Raw genomic sequence first — 21,660 nt, 5'->3', positions numbered from 1 at the left:
AGGTCGAGTTGATGACAATAGCGGTAAAAACGGTGGTCAAAGTGGTTATAGCGATTGAAATTAGGGTTTTCAAAATTTTTATTTTTTTAAGATTTTCGAAACTTTTGAGCTTTTTATAAAAAATATATTTTAAAGTTTTTTATTTCAATTTTTTTAATTATATAAATCTGACGCATGTCACTTAACATAATATTTTAGCGGTCGTTATGATCGGGCATTTAGAATAACAACATTTGTAACGATAAACACCCAAATTGACCGGAAGAAATTTAGATACCTAAATCTAAAAAAGAGTATAGATTAGACAATTTTTTTTGTATTAAGCCTTATTGTTATTGTGTTTTTAGATGTTGCTGCCAAAAATTGAGAGGTGCATCATATGAATGTTCATAATACTTTTTTTTCATGGTGATCTTTGTGAAGAGGTTCATCTTATTTAGATGCCAAGTAAAGGACTTATTGGGTGTAACAAAAGAACACAGGGGGTGTAATAAAAGTAAAAAAAATAAAAAAGACATCCTTGGTTTTAGGTATGTAGCAGTAGTGATCAGTGAGGAAATGGAGGCAAACATTCTTGTGGATTAGAATAGAAAAAATCTTCGTATCTAGGATGATCTGGAATTTCCTTTCTCTTCTGTGGTTTTCCAACAAGATGCTGATGAGTTTTCTTCACCATCAACGCAAATTCATCCCAACTCAATGTTCTTTTGTAGTAGTCATCGATTAATGGAACTAGAATCTCTGCGTCTAGAAGAATTGATGTCTTGAATCCCATGTATCTAACAAAAACATTTGACAATATTGTTATCTTGAAAATCGATGATAATATTTGAGGTTACGATAGTTATAGACGAATCACCAGTTTTAATTTAGATGAAAAGTTGTATATGATAATTTTAGAGAAAAAGATGGATCACAAAAAGTGAAGAACCCTTAGCCCCATGAGAGAGAGAGAGAGTGAAAAAGGAAGAAAAGAAGAAGACCTTTTTAGTTTTATACGAGAGTTTATATATAAAAAAAACTTTTAATGTTGGTGTTAGGTTAGAGTTATAATGACTATTTATAAGATGACATGTTGCATGAGTATTGCAGCATGTAAACTTGACTATGGCAAATCATATAAACTTATCAAAGATTATGTCATGATTGGGAGATACAAATATCCCAAACATTTGATCATTTGAGAATTTCTTTTAAATATTTTGAGGTAAAGGAATTACAATGAAAACATGATCTTGCTGTGATTGAGAAATACAAATATCCCAAACATTTGATCATTGGAGAATTTCTTTTAGATATTTTGAGAGGTAAAGGAATTACAATGAAAACATGATCTTGCTGAAGATAGCAAGCTTCTACAAATTTTAATTTTTTGTGTATTTTAGATATTTTCTTTATATTGCTTTGTTAAGTCTCCGATATCAAAAGTTACAAAATGATCCCCGACTATGGGATGCTGCTTTGTTGAGTCACGACTATTAAAAGTTACAAAATAGTCATCCAACTATTTATTATATTCCAAACTCATCATTTTTTGTTAAAATATTAACAGCAATCCGATCTAGATATCAATATGTTGTTTGAGATATGATAGTCGTTTGATATTTTATGACAACATATTAACATTCAGCTTAGGCCATCGGCAATTTTTAATGAAAAATGATGAATTTAGAACATAATAAATAGTTGAGTGACTATTTTATAACTTTTAATAGTTGGGGGACTCAACAATGTAACATCCTATAATTAGGGACCATTTTATAAATTTTGATAGTTATGATACTCAACAAAATAATATCTTATAATCGGAGGTTCATTTGTATACTTTACCCTGATCACGATTGCAGAGTTGCAGTAAGTTTAAAGAGATTCTGTCATTGGGAGACTAGAATGATTACCTGCGATGGCCTTCGACGGCTTTGGCCATGTTTCCTCGGAAAGTGGGAATGAAAATATCGCTTTCAATCGCAACAATATAATCCAAAGCTGCCATTTGATCCGCGTGGTTTATGAAGGGCCTAAGCTCCCAGGGTTCCAATACCACCTCTTTTCTCACCTGCTTTCACTCGATAATAATTAAGCCTTGCCATATTTATTTTGACTCATAATTTTCTGGGTTTTTCAACTCACCAGATTTGGATAAGCCTTTCTTAGTTTGGCCATTCTCTTGTCTTCATTGTAAATTTTTCCAGCAGCGATATAGATTGTGGTGTTTCTGTGAATACCTAATGCTTGCAATACAAGAGCAGTTTCTTCGGGAGTTAAAGGGCAAGATCCATGCTTTCTCCTACTCCTTGAATCTATGTGTTCGTTCTTCCAATCTTTGTGCGAGTGCCTGAAATCAGATTTGTTAATTCTGATTCCAACCTGAAAATCCAATCAGATCAATCTAAATTTGCCTATACCATTTCAAAGACGGATTCTTACCTCATTTCTGTAACTTCTATAACCTCTTGTGTGGTTAAACCTTCAACGCAACCGGTAAATGCTACCATGTCCATTTCATATCTAAGATGAAGAACCAAGAAAGGGCCCTTTTGTCTCAACAGACTAACGATTCGTCTACCTGTTTGTTCAATTGCCTCAGTGAATCTCAATGCTTCGTAGTTCACTCTACACCGAAGCTTTTGGAACTCTTCGGGTAACCCATTGTTGGCTACCCTAGCGTCTGTCAAAGTGAAAAGCAAAACCCCACGCTGTTTTATGCGAGGAAGTATCTGTGGAGAAACAAAATTCAATAATCTGATAAAACAAGAACGTCGATACAAAGAAAGAAGAGGAGCTGGGAAATTACTTACCCTGTCGTAGTAATATGTCAAGCTAGCGAAACTTGTGGGAACCATGGAATAAAATGACTCTTCTTGCTTCTTCAGCTCCTGAGGAAACTCTTCTTCTATGAGGACTTCATCTTTTAGAGATGTTATTAAATGATTGAGATCAAATATATCTGCAAATGTGCTGCCATGAATAATCAACAATGGAGATGATTAAACTTAGTCATGCTCGGAATTTTACGTACACTACGAAATACCCAAGAAGAATTGCCGTAAAACTTCACATGTTGATTATTAGATCGATTTTTCATGGACGAATAATAAACATTGAAGACAGGAAGTTGTTGTTTGGCTACCGAGAAAATGAAACTTCAATTTCCTTTTCAGTTTTCCCGAGGTGTCGCCATCATCGCAAAGCCGATTGAGAAGGATGAAACCGGTGGAGCAGCCTAGGACTGATTTGTTTGGGTAAACTACATGTTTAGTACTTTAACTTTTGTTCCGTTTTAATACTAACTTTCATATTTTTCAAAATCATGCCTAATATTTATTTTTTGTTTCATTTTAGTACCCATTAAAAATTTAACAAAACTGGCATTTGTTATGGTAAATTACATTATCCATCACTCAATTATCTTCTCACTCTTATTTTGGTCACTAAAGTTTAAAAATTTTCAATTTAACAACCCAACTTTCAAATTGTTCTTGTTTTCATCACTCTATTTTATTTTATTAATATTTTTGTGACATAATTTTTTATTATTTTATTAATATATAATTAAAATAAAACTAAATTTTAAAATTATATCCAAACCCAAAAAAATATATGACAAACCCTAAATCATAAACTACTCATCCCATCCTCACATTCTCACTCTTATTGACCTCCCTAACTCTTCCCTTCCTCTGTTATTTTAATCATATATTAATAAATCATAATTAAAAGATGTCAACTTATAGAAAATATTAATAAAATAAGTTAGAATGATTAAAATAGGAGTAAATTGAAAGTTAAGTGATTGAATTTAAAAAATAAACTTCAATGACAAAAAAAATGAAAGTTTAAGTACTAAAATGAAACAAAAGTGATAATATATACCAAACATGTATTTTACCCTTTTTTTGCTTGCACTAAAATGAAAGTTTAAGTACTTTAGGGGTAGGTGTCTAACTGAAGAGGATATTCTTTCTTGTATTGTATTAAGGGTGCGTTTGGTTCACGGAATGTAATATTACCGGTAGGAATAAGATTACTGGGAATGTTGTATTTTGTGTTTGGTTCGTTTTGCAAGAATGTAAGATTACAATGTTTGGTTAAAGGAATAAAAGATTACACTGAATCAAACGCCTCCTTAGGACATAGTTCGTATACGGTTACATCATAAATGTAAAGATTGGGTGGCTTCGGCTAATGCTAACCTTTGTATAGTTTGAGGGTTAAATTAGTCTTGTGAAATTTTCTGTTTGTAATTGTAGCAGGTTCTCTGCTTTCTTTAGATATAAAATTTAACTTTTTAAAAAAACATTCTCTTTATCATTAAATTCCTCCTTAATTTGTCAAACTATATCCTTTTAAATCTATTTTAATTAAGATTGGAAGATGTAGATTTTATGATTTTGATATAAAAACTTAAAATCATTAAGTTTCAAATGAACTTTTAAAACATGTTTTATTTATAAATAATTAAATTTTTAAATAAAAAAACTGTAAGATTTTCCAGTTTTTACATATCGGCAAAACAATCTTAAATTAAGAAATATTTAACAAAAGAGTTTTAAGTCAATTCTTGCCTAAAATAACCCAAAAATTTTAGTATATAAAAACAATATTCATATATAATTATGAGTATTGATATTGTAAGAAGAATATCGATATTGTTTTTACGTCGTTAATACTACCTGAGTTTTTATTCTTAAAAGTAAGAAAAGAATGTTAATACTACAATATGAATATCAATACTCATTTAACAGTATTAATACTACTCTTCGAGTATTAATACTACTCAAGCTTTAAATCATTTTTGAAGGATTCCAGTATAAAAAATTAATACCAATACTTCAGTTTAATATTGATATTAATGAGATGAATCAATACTTTATTAAGAGTGCCTATATTCATTGGAGTATCTAATGACTAATTTTGAATGAAATACAGAGAGTATCGATATAATCCTTCTAGAATCGATATAATACTGTTTGTACGACATTTATTGTGGAAATTTTCTCCTCAACTGTTTTATTAATTTCTTCAACTATCCCTAATGATTAGAATTCAATGAAAGACTATAAAGACAAGATTCAAAAACATATTTGAAGAAAACGAGATATTAGACTAAATTATAAAATTTCAAAATATACCAATCAAGAAGTTTAGAAATAACCCAAACGATGTCAAGATTAGCGGAGGAAATAACCTGTTCAGTGGACAAGCATCAATGAACATTTATTTAAAATCAGATTAAATTAATTTTTTTTACAAACATATAATGACCTTATACTCTAAACCCTAAATCCAATCAACCAAAACAATCCCCTAATTCTCGTTTGATTATGATGACCGACCATTATTATTATTATTATTATTTTGACAGAAACCAAACATTATTATTAAATAAAAAAATGAAGAATAAATGTATATATGCTCACCTGTTATCATTCCAATATGTTCCATTGTCGAATAGAGGGACAATAAGTGTAACATTCAAATATCTTGCAACCACAATCATATCAACAATCTGTGAGTTACATGTCAAAAGGTTTTCATCACTATGTCAATCATAGTATTCGTAGGAATCTTTTTATGTTAGTTTGGTTTTTTTTAATACAAATTAGTTTGTAAAAAATATATGTAAAAAAGAAAAAAAAACTGTTTGAATAAGGTGCACAAAAAATATTTTATGGTTCTGAGTGTTTGTTATAATAATCCTAGGATTTTATCAAAAGTCTACGACGATTTTAAGAAAGTTTTGTTTGCATGATGATTTTATGATCTCGTCGTACGTGCACGACGATTTCTCCATATCGCTTGCATGTACTTTAGTTGGTAAAGATACAGTCTGGACTTAGGAAACAAGCGAACTTGACTTGCAAGCGTGACAGGATCATGAAATCATCATGTGGGCAACAGTCTTTCTCGAAATTATCGTGATGAGATGTTCTGATTACTATATAATAATATCTATAATTGGTTAATTATAAAAAAATTGTATCTAAATTACTCACCGCGAGTCGCCTTTGATTCAACCCTCCATTGGCTATAACAACTAGGTACCCATTGTTCCTATAAACCCCTGCACAAATAGCAACCAATGAATGCGAAACATTTCAAACATTTCACTGCCAGTATGTAATACTCATTGTTCCAATTTTTTTAGGACTCAATATATATTTTTTATGAATTTGCACGAACTAAGCGGTTTCAGTGGTAAATGATTTGTTGTTATTCCTTGAGATCCCGAAAAAGAGCACAAGAAATGTCAGGGTATGAGACTTTAATGTCAAATGATTGGAAGTTATTTTTGAACAAATGTTGCCTTGTATTTACCCCTAGATTAATAAAAATTATTATTTTTATTAATTTACTAACTTATTTTTTTAATTGAATCAACACTTAACTTTTCTTATTTTTATTAATTTACTAACTTATTTTTTTAATTGAATCAAACATCGCCTTAATCTCATATATGTTATTAAAAGTATTTTTAAATAAATTTAAATTTAAATTTCAACTACATCATAATTAAATCAAAGGAAGGTGTTCATTATATGAGAAAGAAATAAATTATATTTATAGAATAAAATGATTATATTCAATATTGGACCACTTTTTATAATTAAATAAAATATCATAAAATAATTAAATCAAATATTTAATTTTTACTAATTTACCAAATTTTTTTAATATGAATTCAACGTTTAAATTTTTAATATTACTAAACATCACCTTAAACCCATAAACATTATTTTTTATATAATCTAGGGTATACATTATCAAAAGTAATTTTAAATAAATTTCTAATATTTCAACTACATAATTATTAAATCAAATAAAGTTGTTCATAGTCATAGAAAAAAAAGAAAAACATAGTACATGGTCCTAGCTTCAATGGACAGAGTGAAAGGGTTTACTCATTAATGCACGTAAGAGTTGCATCCACTAAAGATCATTTTTAATAAACAGTACAAAACAACCATTCTATCTTACCATCGGTAAAATTAGAGAAAATAATTTGTTGATATTTTTCCTCAAGAATTTAGGAATGGTATCAGATTAATTAGAAAAATAAAAAATGTTTTTATATTTAATAAAATCATTGAAATATAAGAATAAGTTTGACAAAATCATCAATAGATGGGAATGAGTTTAATAAAATTGGCGACCATCAACGATTTTACTTCATTTTTTATATTTTAATACTAAATTGTAGAAAAAAAGACCAAAATATTTTTTTAGAAATCAACATTGAGTGTTTCATTTTATTATAATATTTTTTATGAAATTTTATTTTAGTTTTTATATTTTTAGTTTTTTTATTTTAATCCTAAATTATAAAAAAATAGAGAAAACAACGGAGTAAAATTGCCGACAACTGTAGACAATTTTATCAAAGTTGATTTTAAATACCTATGATTTTATCTGTACTATAGAAACATCCATATTTCCCCAGTTAATCCAATTTCATCCCCAAACCCTAATTTTTTTAACATCTATTTGCCCTAATTAAACCCCGACCATCGGATTATAAATCAATGAACAACTTTAGATTTATAACTGAATTAAACAAACCGTTTATTATGAGAAATTTAAAGTTTTATTTTTTAAACCATTAGAGGGATTAATCAATTAATTTAAACAAACAAAATAATATCAATTTTGATTATTATCTTCATGAAAAAAGAAATATAATTTTTAATAAGAAATCCTTAGCTTATGAAATATATATATATATTTTAAAAATTAAATTGATATCTTAAAACTCAATAAAGATCTTCTTTTCCATAGCAGGGCGGATACATATGGCCATGTAGGGGGCCAAATGCACACCCATTATTTTAGATTAGATATTCAATATAATTCAATATATTAAAAGAAGAAGAAGAAAATAAGAAAATTTGCATATCCATTATATTTAAAAGAAAAGTATTAAAATTTTTAGATCCCATTTCTAAATTACTGAATCCGCCGTTGTTCTAGATGGACAGAAAACATGAAATCATGACTCACTCTGTGTTGCGAGTCCAGTATAGAATGAAGACTTTGATGCCGTATTTTCACGGCTGAGCACCGCCGTCTGCAGCAGTCCGCCAACCCAGAGAAGGGTTCCCGTCAACAAAGCCATAGCTGCCGACACCTTTAAAGAAGTTAAGTGACGACAAAACTTTGAGGTGGCGGCACCCATAACCTCCAGCTTTTTAGCTTGCATTTCCTCCGCTTGGCTCCGCTTCCTTGTCGCCACCTCATCTTCCATGATGATGTATTTAAAACCCTCATCACAACTATTTTTCGAACGTTGATCCATCTACACGCAAGTTAGGTAATAATATAGGGTTCTTAGAGTAAGCGCCAATATATTTTATTTATATAATATCATGTAATATATAAAGCAAAAAAAAAATTTGATGCAAAAATACAAACTAAGAATAGAATGGCTAATATATAAAATAAGAAATCAGAAAGAATTGGTTGATCTGTGGTGGATTTATGTGAAGCAAGCGGTGGGGGAAAATGCTGATGGTTTCATTTCTTGCGGTTTAATGGAAGTTGGATGGCTATTTGTAGATGTATATATTATACCCTAATATAAAAGTGGACCCAATTGCACCTTGCCCGAGATGTTTTAATTGAAAGTTTGAATTTGTTTTGGGTAAATTACATATTTAGTCATCCAACTATCACTTATGATCATTTAACTATTTTTTTTAAAAATTATACTTAAAGTTACATTTTAGTCATCTGTCGTTAAAAATAAACAAAACTACTGACGTGACAATATTTTTATTTTTCAATGATGTCATGGCATTGCCTTATGATGGTACATCAACATCAGTATTAATTTAATGAAGGATGACTGAAACAGAACCAAAACATAATGTTAGGTGTAATTTTGAAAAGAATAATAGTTAAGTTACCAAAACGAAATAAAAATAATAATTAGATAACCATATACGTAGTTTATCCTTTTTCCTTTTTCTTTAGAAGAGAAGTATGACACGGGAATAGGTGGATTGGCCGATTGGATCTTTGCAAAGAGGAAAGGAAAAGGATAAAATATTAAAGCAGTGTGTGTGTTGAAATTATTACTATTATTTTGCCTAATAGCCATGCACTTTAGTTTAATTTTTAGTTTACTTCCATTACCATTTTTTCTGCCACCTTTTTCTTTTATAGCAGTTATAGTTAAAAATTATGTGACCAATCAAATCATGCCAATGTAATAAAAAAAATGAAAAATTTTAAAAGCCAACAAATTCAAAAAAAAATCTAAAAGAACTATATATTTTAGAATTCATATTTTAAACTTATATTTTCTCAAAATTTTGATTATGCTTACTTTTTTTGAAAAAAATAATAAAATCATAAAAAATATTTTAAAAAGTAAAATTTGGATTTTCAAATATTTTTGGTTATTTTTATAATTTTATCTGATTCTTTTTTATAAGAACTGTAATGTTTTTCATGTGTTCTGATTGGTTATGCCATTCTTTTAACATTAACGATAATAAGACAAAATGAAATGATAGTACAAAAGAAAAGTTGAAAAAAGTTATACATGATTCATATTCGATATGAAGATAAAATATTAACGGATTAGTTCGAGTGATAAATAGTTTAATATCGTTTATGTAAGGTTTTAGGTTCAAGTCATTATGTATGCATAAAATCTCCGCTAGGAGACTCACCCACCAAAATCAAGTACATGGGATAATTAACTATTAAATCTTATTTTTTTTAATATTTTTGAAGTATAAATAAATATTTGGTGTGTTATTAGTAAAAAAATAATTGGTTAAACTACACATTTAGTAACCTAACTATCACTTTTGTTCTTTTTTGGTCACCCATTGATTTTTTTCTTCAAAATCATACATAATATTTAGTTTTTGATTTCATTTTTGTCATCTATCGTTAAAAACTTAAATGCATATGCCATCATAATATAATGTTACATCATCATTGAAAAATGTCACGTCAATAGTTCTGTTAGTTTTTTAATGGTGTGTGACCAAAATGAAACCAAAACGTAACATTAGGTATGATTTTGAAAAAGAGTAATTAGATGACCAAAATGAAACAAAAGTTATAATTTTTTATGTTTTTTCTAATTTATAATTTTTCTTATGTATATATTGATTCATTTTAGTGTGTCATGCCATTTTCACATTATATTTTAAATATTTTTCTATTTTATATATATTTAGTGTCTCAATTTTTCTATGTTATTTATATATACTGTCTCAATCCATTTCATAGGCATTATTATTTTCAATCGTTTTTTCCATCCTAACTTAATTAGAGAAAATCATGTTTTGGTGAAATTTTTATGTCATTGTTTAATGATATATTTTCATTTTTGTTGATGTAATTTAATTTGTATGAAATTTTGTGTCACACCGTGTTAATCTTGGTGTTATTTTTTTGTGTATTTAAAGTACTATAAAATTATGTAAACATTGATTCATTTACCTATTCATATCATATCTTGTTTTAACAATTATCTCATGTTATATTTAAATTCACTTCAAATTTTACATGTATGATCTAATTCAAATCTAACCTTAAATCCATTTACTTAAAATTTATATTATAATATGTCTCTTAGATAAATATTGTAACATCTTTTATTTATCCTAAACGTTCAACAGACGCTCGAACGAGCATGAGATATCACTAACTTATAATCAAATATTTATTGACTGAATTTGAAACTTAAACCATATTGATAGACTTCAAAGATTTCATTAGAGACTGTGGAGACTTATTTTCGTCCGGGGTTTTAGCATAGTATATATAATATGGTTTTTGAAAATATATAATATATAGTTTTGGAAACTTATTTTTAAAAACGTATAATATATAGTTTTTAAAACGGTTTTGAAGACATATAGTATATAGTGTTTTAAAACGGTTTTGAAAACATATAGTATATAGTTTTTAAAATAATTTTGAAAACATATAGTATATAGTTTTTAAAATAATTTTGAAAACATATAATATATAGTTTCTAAAATAATTTTGAGAACATATAGTATATAGTTTTTAAAATAATTTTGAAAACGTATAATATAGTTTTTAAAATAATTTTGAAATATATAGAATATGATTTTAAAAAGCATTTTTGAAAATATATAATATGATTTTGAAAATGGTTTTTTAAAATATATATAATATTTTTTTGAAAATCAATTACATAGTTTTTGGAAATATAATATAGTTTTATTATTATTATTTATATTTATATTATTTTATATTTATTTAGGTTTTATTTATTTATTTATTCATTTAATTTCTTAACAGGTCCAAGTCCAACAGTACAAGAGGCCTAGGAAGGAGCCCAACCGGGTGGGCAAGCCTGACCTAGCAAACCGACCCGGTGAGCCCAACAAGGCTGGGGTTTCAACACCAAGCACTAGCACCGCAAGATAGCAGCCGTTGGATCTACAACCAATCTAACAGCTAAATCCCAACTCAAAGCAATCAACCGAGATTTTCGGCTGCACACAGACGAAGCAGCCAAAACCAAGCCTAAAAATCGGCCATGCAAAACAATCCCGATTAAATCGGGACTGAATCATCCCATTTAGGCGGTCAACAACACCTCTACCAACTTGAGTAAATCGGGGATGGGGAAAACGACCCCGAAATAACCAAAAATATCCCCGATGGGGGACGCTATAAATACCTCATCGGGGAACAAGAGGGGACATCGAGAAAAAACCCAGCAATACAAGCAGTAACAACATAAAAGAAGAACAAAAATAGTGATACACAACCAAATCGAAAAACCAAAACCAAAATAAGCCATATTCGGTTAAAACCGAAAGTCACCAAGCCAAAAAAAAAATCAAAACAACGTCGAATAAGGCATTTTTTATAAACCCTAAACTACAGTGCAACATCGATCACGGTTCGGGAAGGGAGCGACGTCGGAAAATGAAAGGTTTTCATCGGAAATAGGTAAAAAAATAAAACTTTAAATCTAGATCTACGCCGGTTGGGACCTTTTTGGGGTAATCGAGCTTCAGTTTCATACTCACGGGGTGGAGAGGAACATTTTGGTTAAGTTTGGGTTTTCCCGGTGGTCGAAGCAGCGGTCCGGGCAGTGGTTACGGCGAAGGGAAAGCCGGTGTTCGACCGGAGAAAATGATGGGGGAAGAGTGTTTTTGAGAGATTTTTTTTTGTTTTTTTTCTAAGTTTGGTTTTAAAATGAAATTATTTTGGGTTTTGGGTATTTATCAGGGACCAAGTTGTAAATATGAAATAGTTAAATTATTTCTACAGTCCCTGATATTTTGATGTGTAGTTCATTTTCGTCACCTATTGCAAATTTACCCCCGAATTTTGAATTATTTCAAATTAATCTTTGATTATATTTCTTATATTTTGCAATTTAGCCATCTAACATTTTGTTTTTCCCTTGCAGTTCACTTTCAGCATTAATTAGGTCCCTCAATTTCAATTTGTTTTAATTTAATCCTTTAAACTTTTGTGTTATTTTTCATTAACATGTTTTTACTATTTTTAAACATTTTTAACCTTTTTTAAAATTTGTAAATTATTTATATATTTTATTTCACAATCCAAGGTTTTTTTGATTTTTAGGGACAATTTTAATCGATCAAAGGTAAGTAGTTCGAATCGAATCCTTAAATTTAATTGTTAATTTTTGCAATTAAGACACCGAGAAATTAAATTGGTATTGAAAGGGCAGTACAAGGTTGCTAATTCTTCCTTGATTGTAATCGACTCCCGAATCTGACATATTTCTGGTAAAACGTAGATTAGGTAAGATGGTAAATTAAGGTGTCCGATCAACCTAATTTTAAATGATTGGTTGCGTCTCCATCATATTGAAATTAAGTCGAAACCCTATTCTGGACCCGAAGGACGGTTACGACAGAGACCAATTTACAACACATACGAACATAAAGAAACTTGCGAAATAATTTCACTAATCAAATATTCTAAAAAAAAGATTAAATTAGACAAAATTCAAATAGAGGTATCGATACCTCTTAATTGGTATCGATAACATATGTAGGTACTGATATTATTTTGAGTTTTGATGCTCAAAATCAATGAAAATATAAGGTATTGATACCAATCGTTGAGGTATTGATACTTTACCTATGGTATCACTAGAATGTAACTAGTATATATAATTTAAACTCTTTGATGAACTTTGAATACTTCAAAACATGTCCAAATGACCTTCAAATCATACACAACGAATTTGAGCATGCCATATATGAAAAAAATATATATATACAAACTTGTTTGGATAAATCAAACTAACATCTAACCAAGGATTTAACTACATAAGTTCCAAGAGTACATTATATGAACCCGTTTCTAGTCAAATAATCAAATATACTTATAAAGGTCACCAAACCCTACCAGTAGTATATTGAAAAAGTTTCAAATATTTCAAAAGGCCTAAATGATCATTTCTTGACTTAAATTCATTTTTATGTAATTTTTGGCATGCTAAGTAAATATGATGCAAATCATGCACTTTGAACATAAGATTAACATCATGTAACATGACATACTACTTTTTTTCATTCAAATATAATTAATATACAAATTAAGTATTGTCATCATATTAAAATAACAAGAATCAATATTTCATATCATACAACACATCACATGCAACATCAACATGGAATCTAGCATGCTAGACATCTTTTAAGTACTATATACAAATCTTGTATAGTTTTAGAAATTCATATCCAATAAGTAATTTGCTTGTGCATATTTTTTCATAACATATATACTTGTCAAATAATCATGTACTTTACCAATTTCTCATGAAAAATAAACACATCATAATAATAATTTAAGACTATCATTTACAATAAAAAGGACTCAAACTGTCTAGTTTTTTGTACATGTACCCTATAGGGAAGTTTAGCAAAATATAATTTTGAGATTATTAGATTATTACATAGTTATTTGTTGCTTGACGCAGGCTTAAAACTATTTGTATCTTGCACTTGGAACTTATGTAGTACATGCATCTGTTCAGTTTAATTAAATTTTAAGGATCAAATTTTCTTTAAGAAAGAGAGAGTTGTAACGACCTAAATTTTTTAGTCAATGCCTATATATTTGACCTGAGCTTTGGATGAACTTTTAGCAAATGTATTTGGGTTTATTGGTCTAACTTTTGGCTTAATTGGGTGAAATTTGGACCTAAATAAGTGTAAAATGAGATTTTTAATAAAGGTGAAAAGATAGACTATTTATAGGATAGTTATATCATTTTTGGAAATAAAGGCTACATAACCTTAGTTTTCTTTAATATTTATTTGGAGAAAGGGGGAATATAGTATGAGCATATTTTTCATTCCCCTTATTTTTTTTTTTATTTCTAATCTTTTTCTCCTTATACCTTTCAAGCTTGGTTTTTACCATCAAAGGTGAAATCTTTCCCATCCAAATATACCATTTATTTTTTTTTAAGGTGAAAATCTTCCTTCTCATCATGTTCAGAAAAGATGATGTAAAGCTTATTAGAGGGTTTATGAACTTGGGAACACCCTATGTTATTTTCATTTTGTTTTGTATTGTAAATAAATATTTTTATTAATTTTAATCATTTAAATGATTTAAAAACTTATCTTTTGTTTTAAAATGGTATCCAAAGAGGTTGGATAGTCCTGTAAATATACGAGAAAAAATAATTTGATTAAAGGTTAGCTAATGAGTTTTATTGTTGCTATGAGTTGAGGTAGTACACGTTTAACTCCAAAATGCTTCTTAGATTTCATAAATGTAATTCCTTGCATTTGGATATATGTTTGTTGAGTGTTCATGGGTGACTAGTATGTCAATGAAGTCATGTATGATGTTTGGCATTTCTAATATGATAAATTGATTCTATATGACATGATAGTACTCTTACAAATGCTAAAAATCAATTGGGGTATAAAAATAGGAGTTTTGAGGCAATTGGAAGTTATTTTGAATTTTTTATGAGTTTTCTTAGTTTGAGCATTGATACTTGATGAACAAATATCAATATTGTATGAACACATTTTAAAATATGTGTTTTATTGAAGGATAATATCAATATTGTTCATACAATATCGATATTCACATGTATAATATTGATATTGGGAAACATGTAAGTATAGACTTGTAACACTTAAACCGATTGGGCCTAAATTGCCACATTGGGCTACCGTGGCAACCCCTGATTTTTAAAACATGTTCATTATCATTTCAGAACATACTACATTGTACCAAAATAAACATATATGACAGTTATAAAAACACTATTATAAAATCAAAGCTCTGTGACATATTCTTTAAAATCAAAATAAAATAAACTCAAAGTTATAAATCTGAATACAACAATAAGGGTCCTTTGAATACACATGCCAAAAAACCTACATTACAGTACTCTAGAAGAGGTGCTGGAATCTTACTACGATGATGCTCCTCGAACAACTCAAGCTAATAACATGTGAACGAAAAACATATGAACGTTGAGCTTACAAAGTCCAATAGTATAATCAATCATCTAGATTATGAGTCTTATAAACATAAGTATTCTAAAGACATAATATTAAACAGTAGGTACATACATGATCATAATCATGTGTTACCTACTTAAGGTTCAACTGTTATATCACTGAAGTATGAGTCTCATGCTTTCCTTAATCCTCTACTAAGGGCCTCACCATGAGTACACCTCTATTGGGTTTCCACCCACACTAACTGTAACTGTTGTACATACTCTAAATACGACACATGACGCACTACTGTGCATTATATGAATATGATACTTGACACACTACTGTGCATTATCTGAATATGACACACTACTAGTATCTGGTCACATAGCCATCATATACTAGTTAACTGAGGGAACCTAGTAATCACATAGCATCAGTAAAATTCTCACTAAGCTATTGAATTATCTCCTGGTCTCATATAACAATCACGTAGATCATGGAGGGGAACCCAATAATGATATAATATTTGTACAATTCCAGCTCAATTGAAGTTTTGGTTCAGTCTCACACAGTCGTCAAGCCAAGCTCTAAGGATATCTGTTGTATTGTATTGATGCAACTACACATGCATATCTAAGGGCCCAAGGCCACAACACTGATAATGCCCTATGAAAGTAACTGAGGTAGCCTAGCTACACACCATTGGCAATGCCCTACTAGGGAAACTAAGGTAGCCTAGCTTTACACTAACTTAGTTATATGCACTAAAGTTAGGTCATCCCCTCACTAGTTGCCATCTCGCTCGTTCTCTCGTCTAGATTGTTATTCAAGGGTTTATTAGTTTGTTATACTATTATTTTGTTAAGTTTCTCTATTTTGGTCATTTAACATTGAAGGGCATTTTAGTCATTTTGTATCTAAGGAAATGTCTATGTGTTTCATGATTTTACAACAACTACTGATTTTGCTATTAACTTATTGTATTATTTGCTAGCCTGATATATGACTCGAGTTCATTATATAGTAATGATATTCTCGTCGTTCTCATCATGCATTCCCTCAATTCACCATTGAATTGGAGGGACAACTATACGTATATGATCAACTGACATTCTCGTAGTACATGATGTTTCTACTACACAATCTGATTTGCAACGATCATTGTTCTTAGTTACTCGATACGTGCTTGACTAAAGATATTCAGATGTATTGCACTTAATATGGTTACTTCGATTGTAACCCACTCCTAAGAGTGTTTCTAGGCACCTCTGGCCATTTATGTCTCTCATGAACTAAGTTTCACCATTATAAGTCATTCTTAACTCTTATAGGCCTTAACAAGGTATAATCTAACCATGCAAAATGAGTATTATCGATAATCTACTTGCAGTATAGATACCCTATAGTCAAGTATAGATACACCCATGAGTATCGGTACCAAAAATGACTTATGTTTACTGAAAAGTGACCTAGTATCAATACCAGATACCTTCAGTATCGATACCAGAGGGAAAGTATTGATACTCCTCCCCTCAGTATCGATACCCCCTACAAAAGCTGCTCAGAATTCATCATAGTTCATCCATTATCGATACTCGAACCTAGAACTATCTTATTTAAGCTCAAGAAACATCCATAAATCATCATAAAGGTCTTAGTTTGATCCCAAAATATGTACTAAAGCTTAAGGAAGTTATTTAGGGTTATAAAGTACCAAAAAACACATGATTTACATAAAAAAACGTCATATAATAATGAAATCAAGCATAAACCCTAACTCAAATACTCACATCTTAACAAATCTTCATGCTTATGAAAACCTTAACACTACAAAGGATTACAAATATACTACCTTGATGCTAGAATCCCGAAATGAAGTTCCTTTAGCTAGCTACCAGTCTCTTCCAAGACTTGGATAATAACCCCCTACTTTCTCTAGCAAAATGAGAAACCTAAAGCTTGAATCTTCAAAACAAGGTTGCTGAAGGGATTAAGAACAAATTTGAAGCTCAAAGTGAGCATAAAATAGCTCAAGGAACTTACCCTTAGATATGACACTTGGAGAGGAAGAGAAGGAAGAAGAGAAGTGAGAAGAAGGAAAAATGAAAATAAGAAGATGAAATAAGTTATAAAAGCTCTCATCTTTTTAAAAATAGGAAAAATTACACTATTGGTCTCTCCTCATCTTTTTACTATGCAAAAAATCCCCTTTTTAACCAATCGGGCCCAATTCACATCCAATTAAGCCCTCATTCAGCCCTCATTTAGCCCAACAACTCTAATTGTGAAATCCACAAGCTCACATACCTCTCTAGTAAACCTGAAACTACTAGTCCAGAATTTAGGGTATTACAGGACTATTGGTATTGATACTTTTAGAATCGATACTCACAATATAGTACCAATACCCTTTGTGGAGTATAATATTCCTTTTTGTAAGCTTAGAAATGTCTCTATAATTTAACTAATCACTTTTAATGAGTCTATAAGCCTAATATAAGGTTGTAAGATCATAAAGAACTAAAATACTCGCAAGATTAATAAATGTGAATAAGAACATATTATTTGATTCATGATTACTCAATTAGCTTAGTTAAGAAACCCTAAGACCTGACAGGACCAAAATAATCATATGTATAATAAATTTATATTTGAATATCCTAATTTGAGAGTATGTATATGTTAATGTTTTATGAATATTTGTGCTCAATATGTGATTATTCTATGAATCTTGGTGATAATGTTCTGAAGAATGTCCATAGTGGCAATAATACTATACAAGCTTTGTTGGCACTATTTTTCTATCTTGTCTTAGTGGTGTTTCAAATAACACTATGTACACCAAAAATTATCATTATCACATTTAGAGTTAGCGGTGCAAGATTATATGAATATTAACACGTGTTATTTATTAGTATGATACTCTATTAGTGAGTAGATTGATTTACGTTTGATATGCAACCAATATTATGATTTGTTTGTGAAAGTCATGGAAAAATAATCTATGAAATGATTTGAGATATTTTACTCCTTATGCTGATATATATAATAACTTTGTAAACTAATAAAATTGTATACATATGCCTCATTTCCCATGCTATGGCATGTATTTTAAGTGTAGCAAAGTAAATATATATCACTAAGCTTATAAAGCTGAATATTAGTAGTTGTTTTTGTGAGCAAGTTATTTGATTGAATTTGTGCTAGAGGTGCATCATCATAGTACAATACTTGCATTTATCTTTGGTAGACATACATATTCATACCACCTTATTACACTTTTTATCTGTAAATATTATTATTATTATTATTATTTTAATTTATATTTTGAAACATGTTTTAAAATTTAATAGTGATGTCAACTCAAATAACTTTATAGTTCACGTGCGAGAAGTCTTGCATGCTAAAAATGAGGTTTTAAATATTAGGGGTGTACAAAAAAATTCGATCCAATTGATCCGATCCGTTTTTTGATTTTCAGATAATTCGGATAGGATATTCGAAGAAAAATTCGGATACGGATCACCTAAAATCTAATTTCGGACTATCCGAAAATCCGATAGAAAATGGGCTTTTAAAGTTTAAATAGCCTTAGCCCAATAAATAGCCCATTAAAATAGTAACCCAGCAGACCAGCCCTTGTAAAATGCCTTATCCAGCTGCTGTTGAATGTAGACATTATCGCAGCGTAAATCTACCGCCCTTGTAGATAACTTAAATTTTAATTTCTCAAACTAAGGCATTAACCCAATAAGGCACTAACATATTTTAATTTTTGTGTATTATGTTTATGCATCCTACAGTATCTCATTTTCAACTGTATAAGGCTGGTATGTGGATTGAATTTATTTGGAATTTTTAAGTGTTGTATTTGAAAATTAAAGTATTTAATTATTTATTACAGATGAATAATTATATATATCTAATTTATTCAATTTTTAATTTAAGAATAAAATGTTTATTGGTTTATTAAAGTGTATAATGCTGGTATGTGAAGGATTGAATTTTGTTTTGAATTTTTAAGTGTTGTATTTAAAAATTAAAATTTTTCATTATTTATTACAGATGTATAAAGTCATAAAATATAAAATTTAAGTATAACTTTTTTAATAAATTAAAATTTATTTTCAGGTTTGGATATCCGATCGAAACATCGGATATCCGATTTTTTCGGATTGAATTCGGATCGTAATTTTAACTATATATCAAAATTTCAGATCGGATAATATCCGATATCCGAAAATTCACGCCCTTACTAAATATAATACTTGAGTAATCTTATATATTAATATAATATTATAAATATTTTTTAGGAACGAGATTGTATTTCTAGTGTCAATTGAAAGGAAAAGTGAATCGGAGCACGTGTAACTGACGAAGCTAAATTTCCATCGATCTTCACTTTCGGTTCCTTTCGTGCTCTACTTAATTATTAATACGCAATAAAAATTGATTAAATCCCACGTACAATTGAAAATAACATATAATATAATTTCCGTTACAAGAGTTTATAGTCGCGTATTTGAGTGAGATGAACTTCTATATTTCTTAAATAAGATTAGAGATTCAGATTCTGAGGTTTATAAATGAAATAAACTAAATGGGGAGGATCGTCCTTATATTGAACTTTTATAATATCTGATCTGAATTAGTTGATTAATAAATCAAATACAGATAATTATAAAAAAAGTTTATATAAAAAATAGGTATCTAAAGTATAATATCTTTTTTATTTAAGTACCTAAAGTATTTTTTGATCAAAATAAGTACCTAAAATTATCTTTTCGGTCAAAATAGGTGCCTAAAATATTTTTTGGTCAAATAGATATCTAAAGTATTCAATTTTTTTCATCAAAGTACCTAAAATATTCTTTAATTAATGTCACATGCCAACTTTTTTAGAACTTAGAAGAAAAAGTTTGAATAGTTTAAGTAATTATTTTGACATAAAATACTTTATGTACTTATTTTGACCAAAAAATATAACTTTAAATATTTATTTTGATTGAAAAATACTTTAGATACTTAAATAAAAAAGTGGTATACTTTAGATACTTATTTATGAAATAAACCTAAAAATAATAATGAGGCTATTGAGGGTTAAATATGTCCATTCATGTAATCTCTTCCCATCATGTATTTAATTTGAGTTAATAATGGAGTAAGATGAATAGATGATTCCACAAAACCGCTAAGAAAAATACGACTTTAAAGAATGAGTTTTTCATGTGGATTGTGCAATCTTTTCTGATCTAGACAGCAGCATAATGAGTTTACGTATCGATGTATTTAACAAATGAGCAGACCCATTGATTTACCATGTCAACGTACGTAATCATTGCGGTCCTGTCGGTGTCCTGTCCAGTATTTATTCATTTCATTGTTTGCATGTGCGATACTGTAGACATTGTGTATCGAATAGGTATCATGTCAACACAGGCAATCAAGTCGTCCCATCATCGTCGTTTAGGCTGTATTCATCATGTGCCAAATTGAAGATATTCATTCTCCCACTTGTTCTGCACAAATATCCTCCGCTTATGTTCTGTTTAAATATCCACCGATAAAACCATTGTGAGTAACATCAGTTGTTTTAAACTTCTTATGATATTAATGGTAGACGGCAAAGATGTCTGCAAATGATTGCAGTTTCTCACGTGGCCAGATAGGGTTCAAAAAATCAATTTAACATGCCGTATCAGCTTTTTGTTGTTGGGTAATGGTCGTTAATCATAAGGTAATCGATTTGTTATTAAACAATAATATTAATGATCTTTTCGTTATTTTTAAAACCTCAGTAATAAAAATTAAAATTTATCCATACTTTAGTGACCATTTATATAATTTACCCTTGAATATAATTTCAACACATTTAAATATTTAATAACTTTCAATGTATCTAGGTTGCATATAAGGTAAAACCTATTAAAATATCTCGATCAATTGACAATGAATGCTCATAACCTTGCATTTGCGGTGCTCAAACCCAACAAATACCTTAAACATTGAGGTCGCTTTATTCGTACACTCTTATCTGTCAACCATAAGATTAGGTAAACTACACTAATAGTCATTTAACTTTTAAAGTGCTTTTACTTTAGTCATCAAAATCAAAAAATTATTGGAGTCACTATCAATAAGAAAAACTTTTATTCCAACCATTGTCATTAAATCATTATTGACAATTGAAGTTGCACACTCATAT

General features: G+C 29.3%; 1 protein-coding gene across 1 annotated transcript; it reads right to left on the bottom strand.

Annotated features, from left to right (window-relative positions):
- Window positions 1-418: 418 nt before the first annotated feature.
- Window positions 419-8,358, bottom strand: LOC120178842 (rhamnogalacturonan I rhamnosyltransferase 1-like). Its single transcript, XM_039184617.1, has 8 exons — window positions 7,999-8,358; window positions 5,997-6,064; window positions 5,421-5,509; window positions 2,799-2,958; window positions 2,428-2,717; window positions 2,131-2,335; window positions 1,899-2,056; window positions 419-779 (listed from the first exon to the last, which is right to left on the bottom strand). The coding sequence occupies exons 1-8, from the start codon at window positions 8,291-8,293 to the stop codon at window positions 548-550; spliced, it is 1,497 nt and encodes a 498-aa protein (XP_039040548.1). The 5' UTR covers window positions 8,294-8,358; the 3' UTR covers window positions 419-547.
- Window positions 8,359-21,660: the final 13,302 nt, after the last annotated feature.

The sequence above is a fragment of the Hibiscus syriacus genome, unplaced genomic scaffold, assembly GCF_006381635.1.
Source record: "Hibiscus syriacus cultivar Baekdansim isolate YM2019G1 unplaced genomic scaffold, ASM638163v2 tig00112383_pilon, whole genome shotgun sequence".
Taxonomy (NCBI): Eukaryota; Viridiplantae; Streptophyta; class Magnoliopsida; order Malvales; family Malvaceae; genus Hibiscus; species Hibiscus syriacus.
This window is presented reverse-complemented; position numbering and strand designations above follow the sequence as displayed.

Coding starts and splice junctions, on each gene's coding strand:
- LOC120178842 (XM_039184617.1), bottom strand. CDS start 8,293: ATGGATCAACGTTCGAAAAATAGTTGTGATGAGGGTTTTAAATACATC. Junction 2,718..2,798: donor TGACATATTACTACGACAGG/GTAAGTAATTTC, acceptor GTTTCTCCACAG/ATACTTCCTCGCATAAAACA. Junction 2,336..2,427: donor ATAGAAGTTACAGAAATGAG/GTAAGAATCCGT, acceptor ATCTGATTTCAG/GCACTCGCACAAAGATTGGA.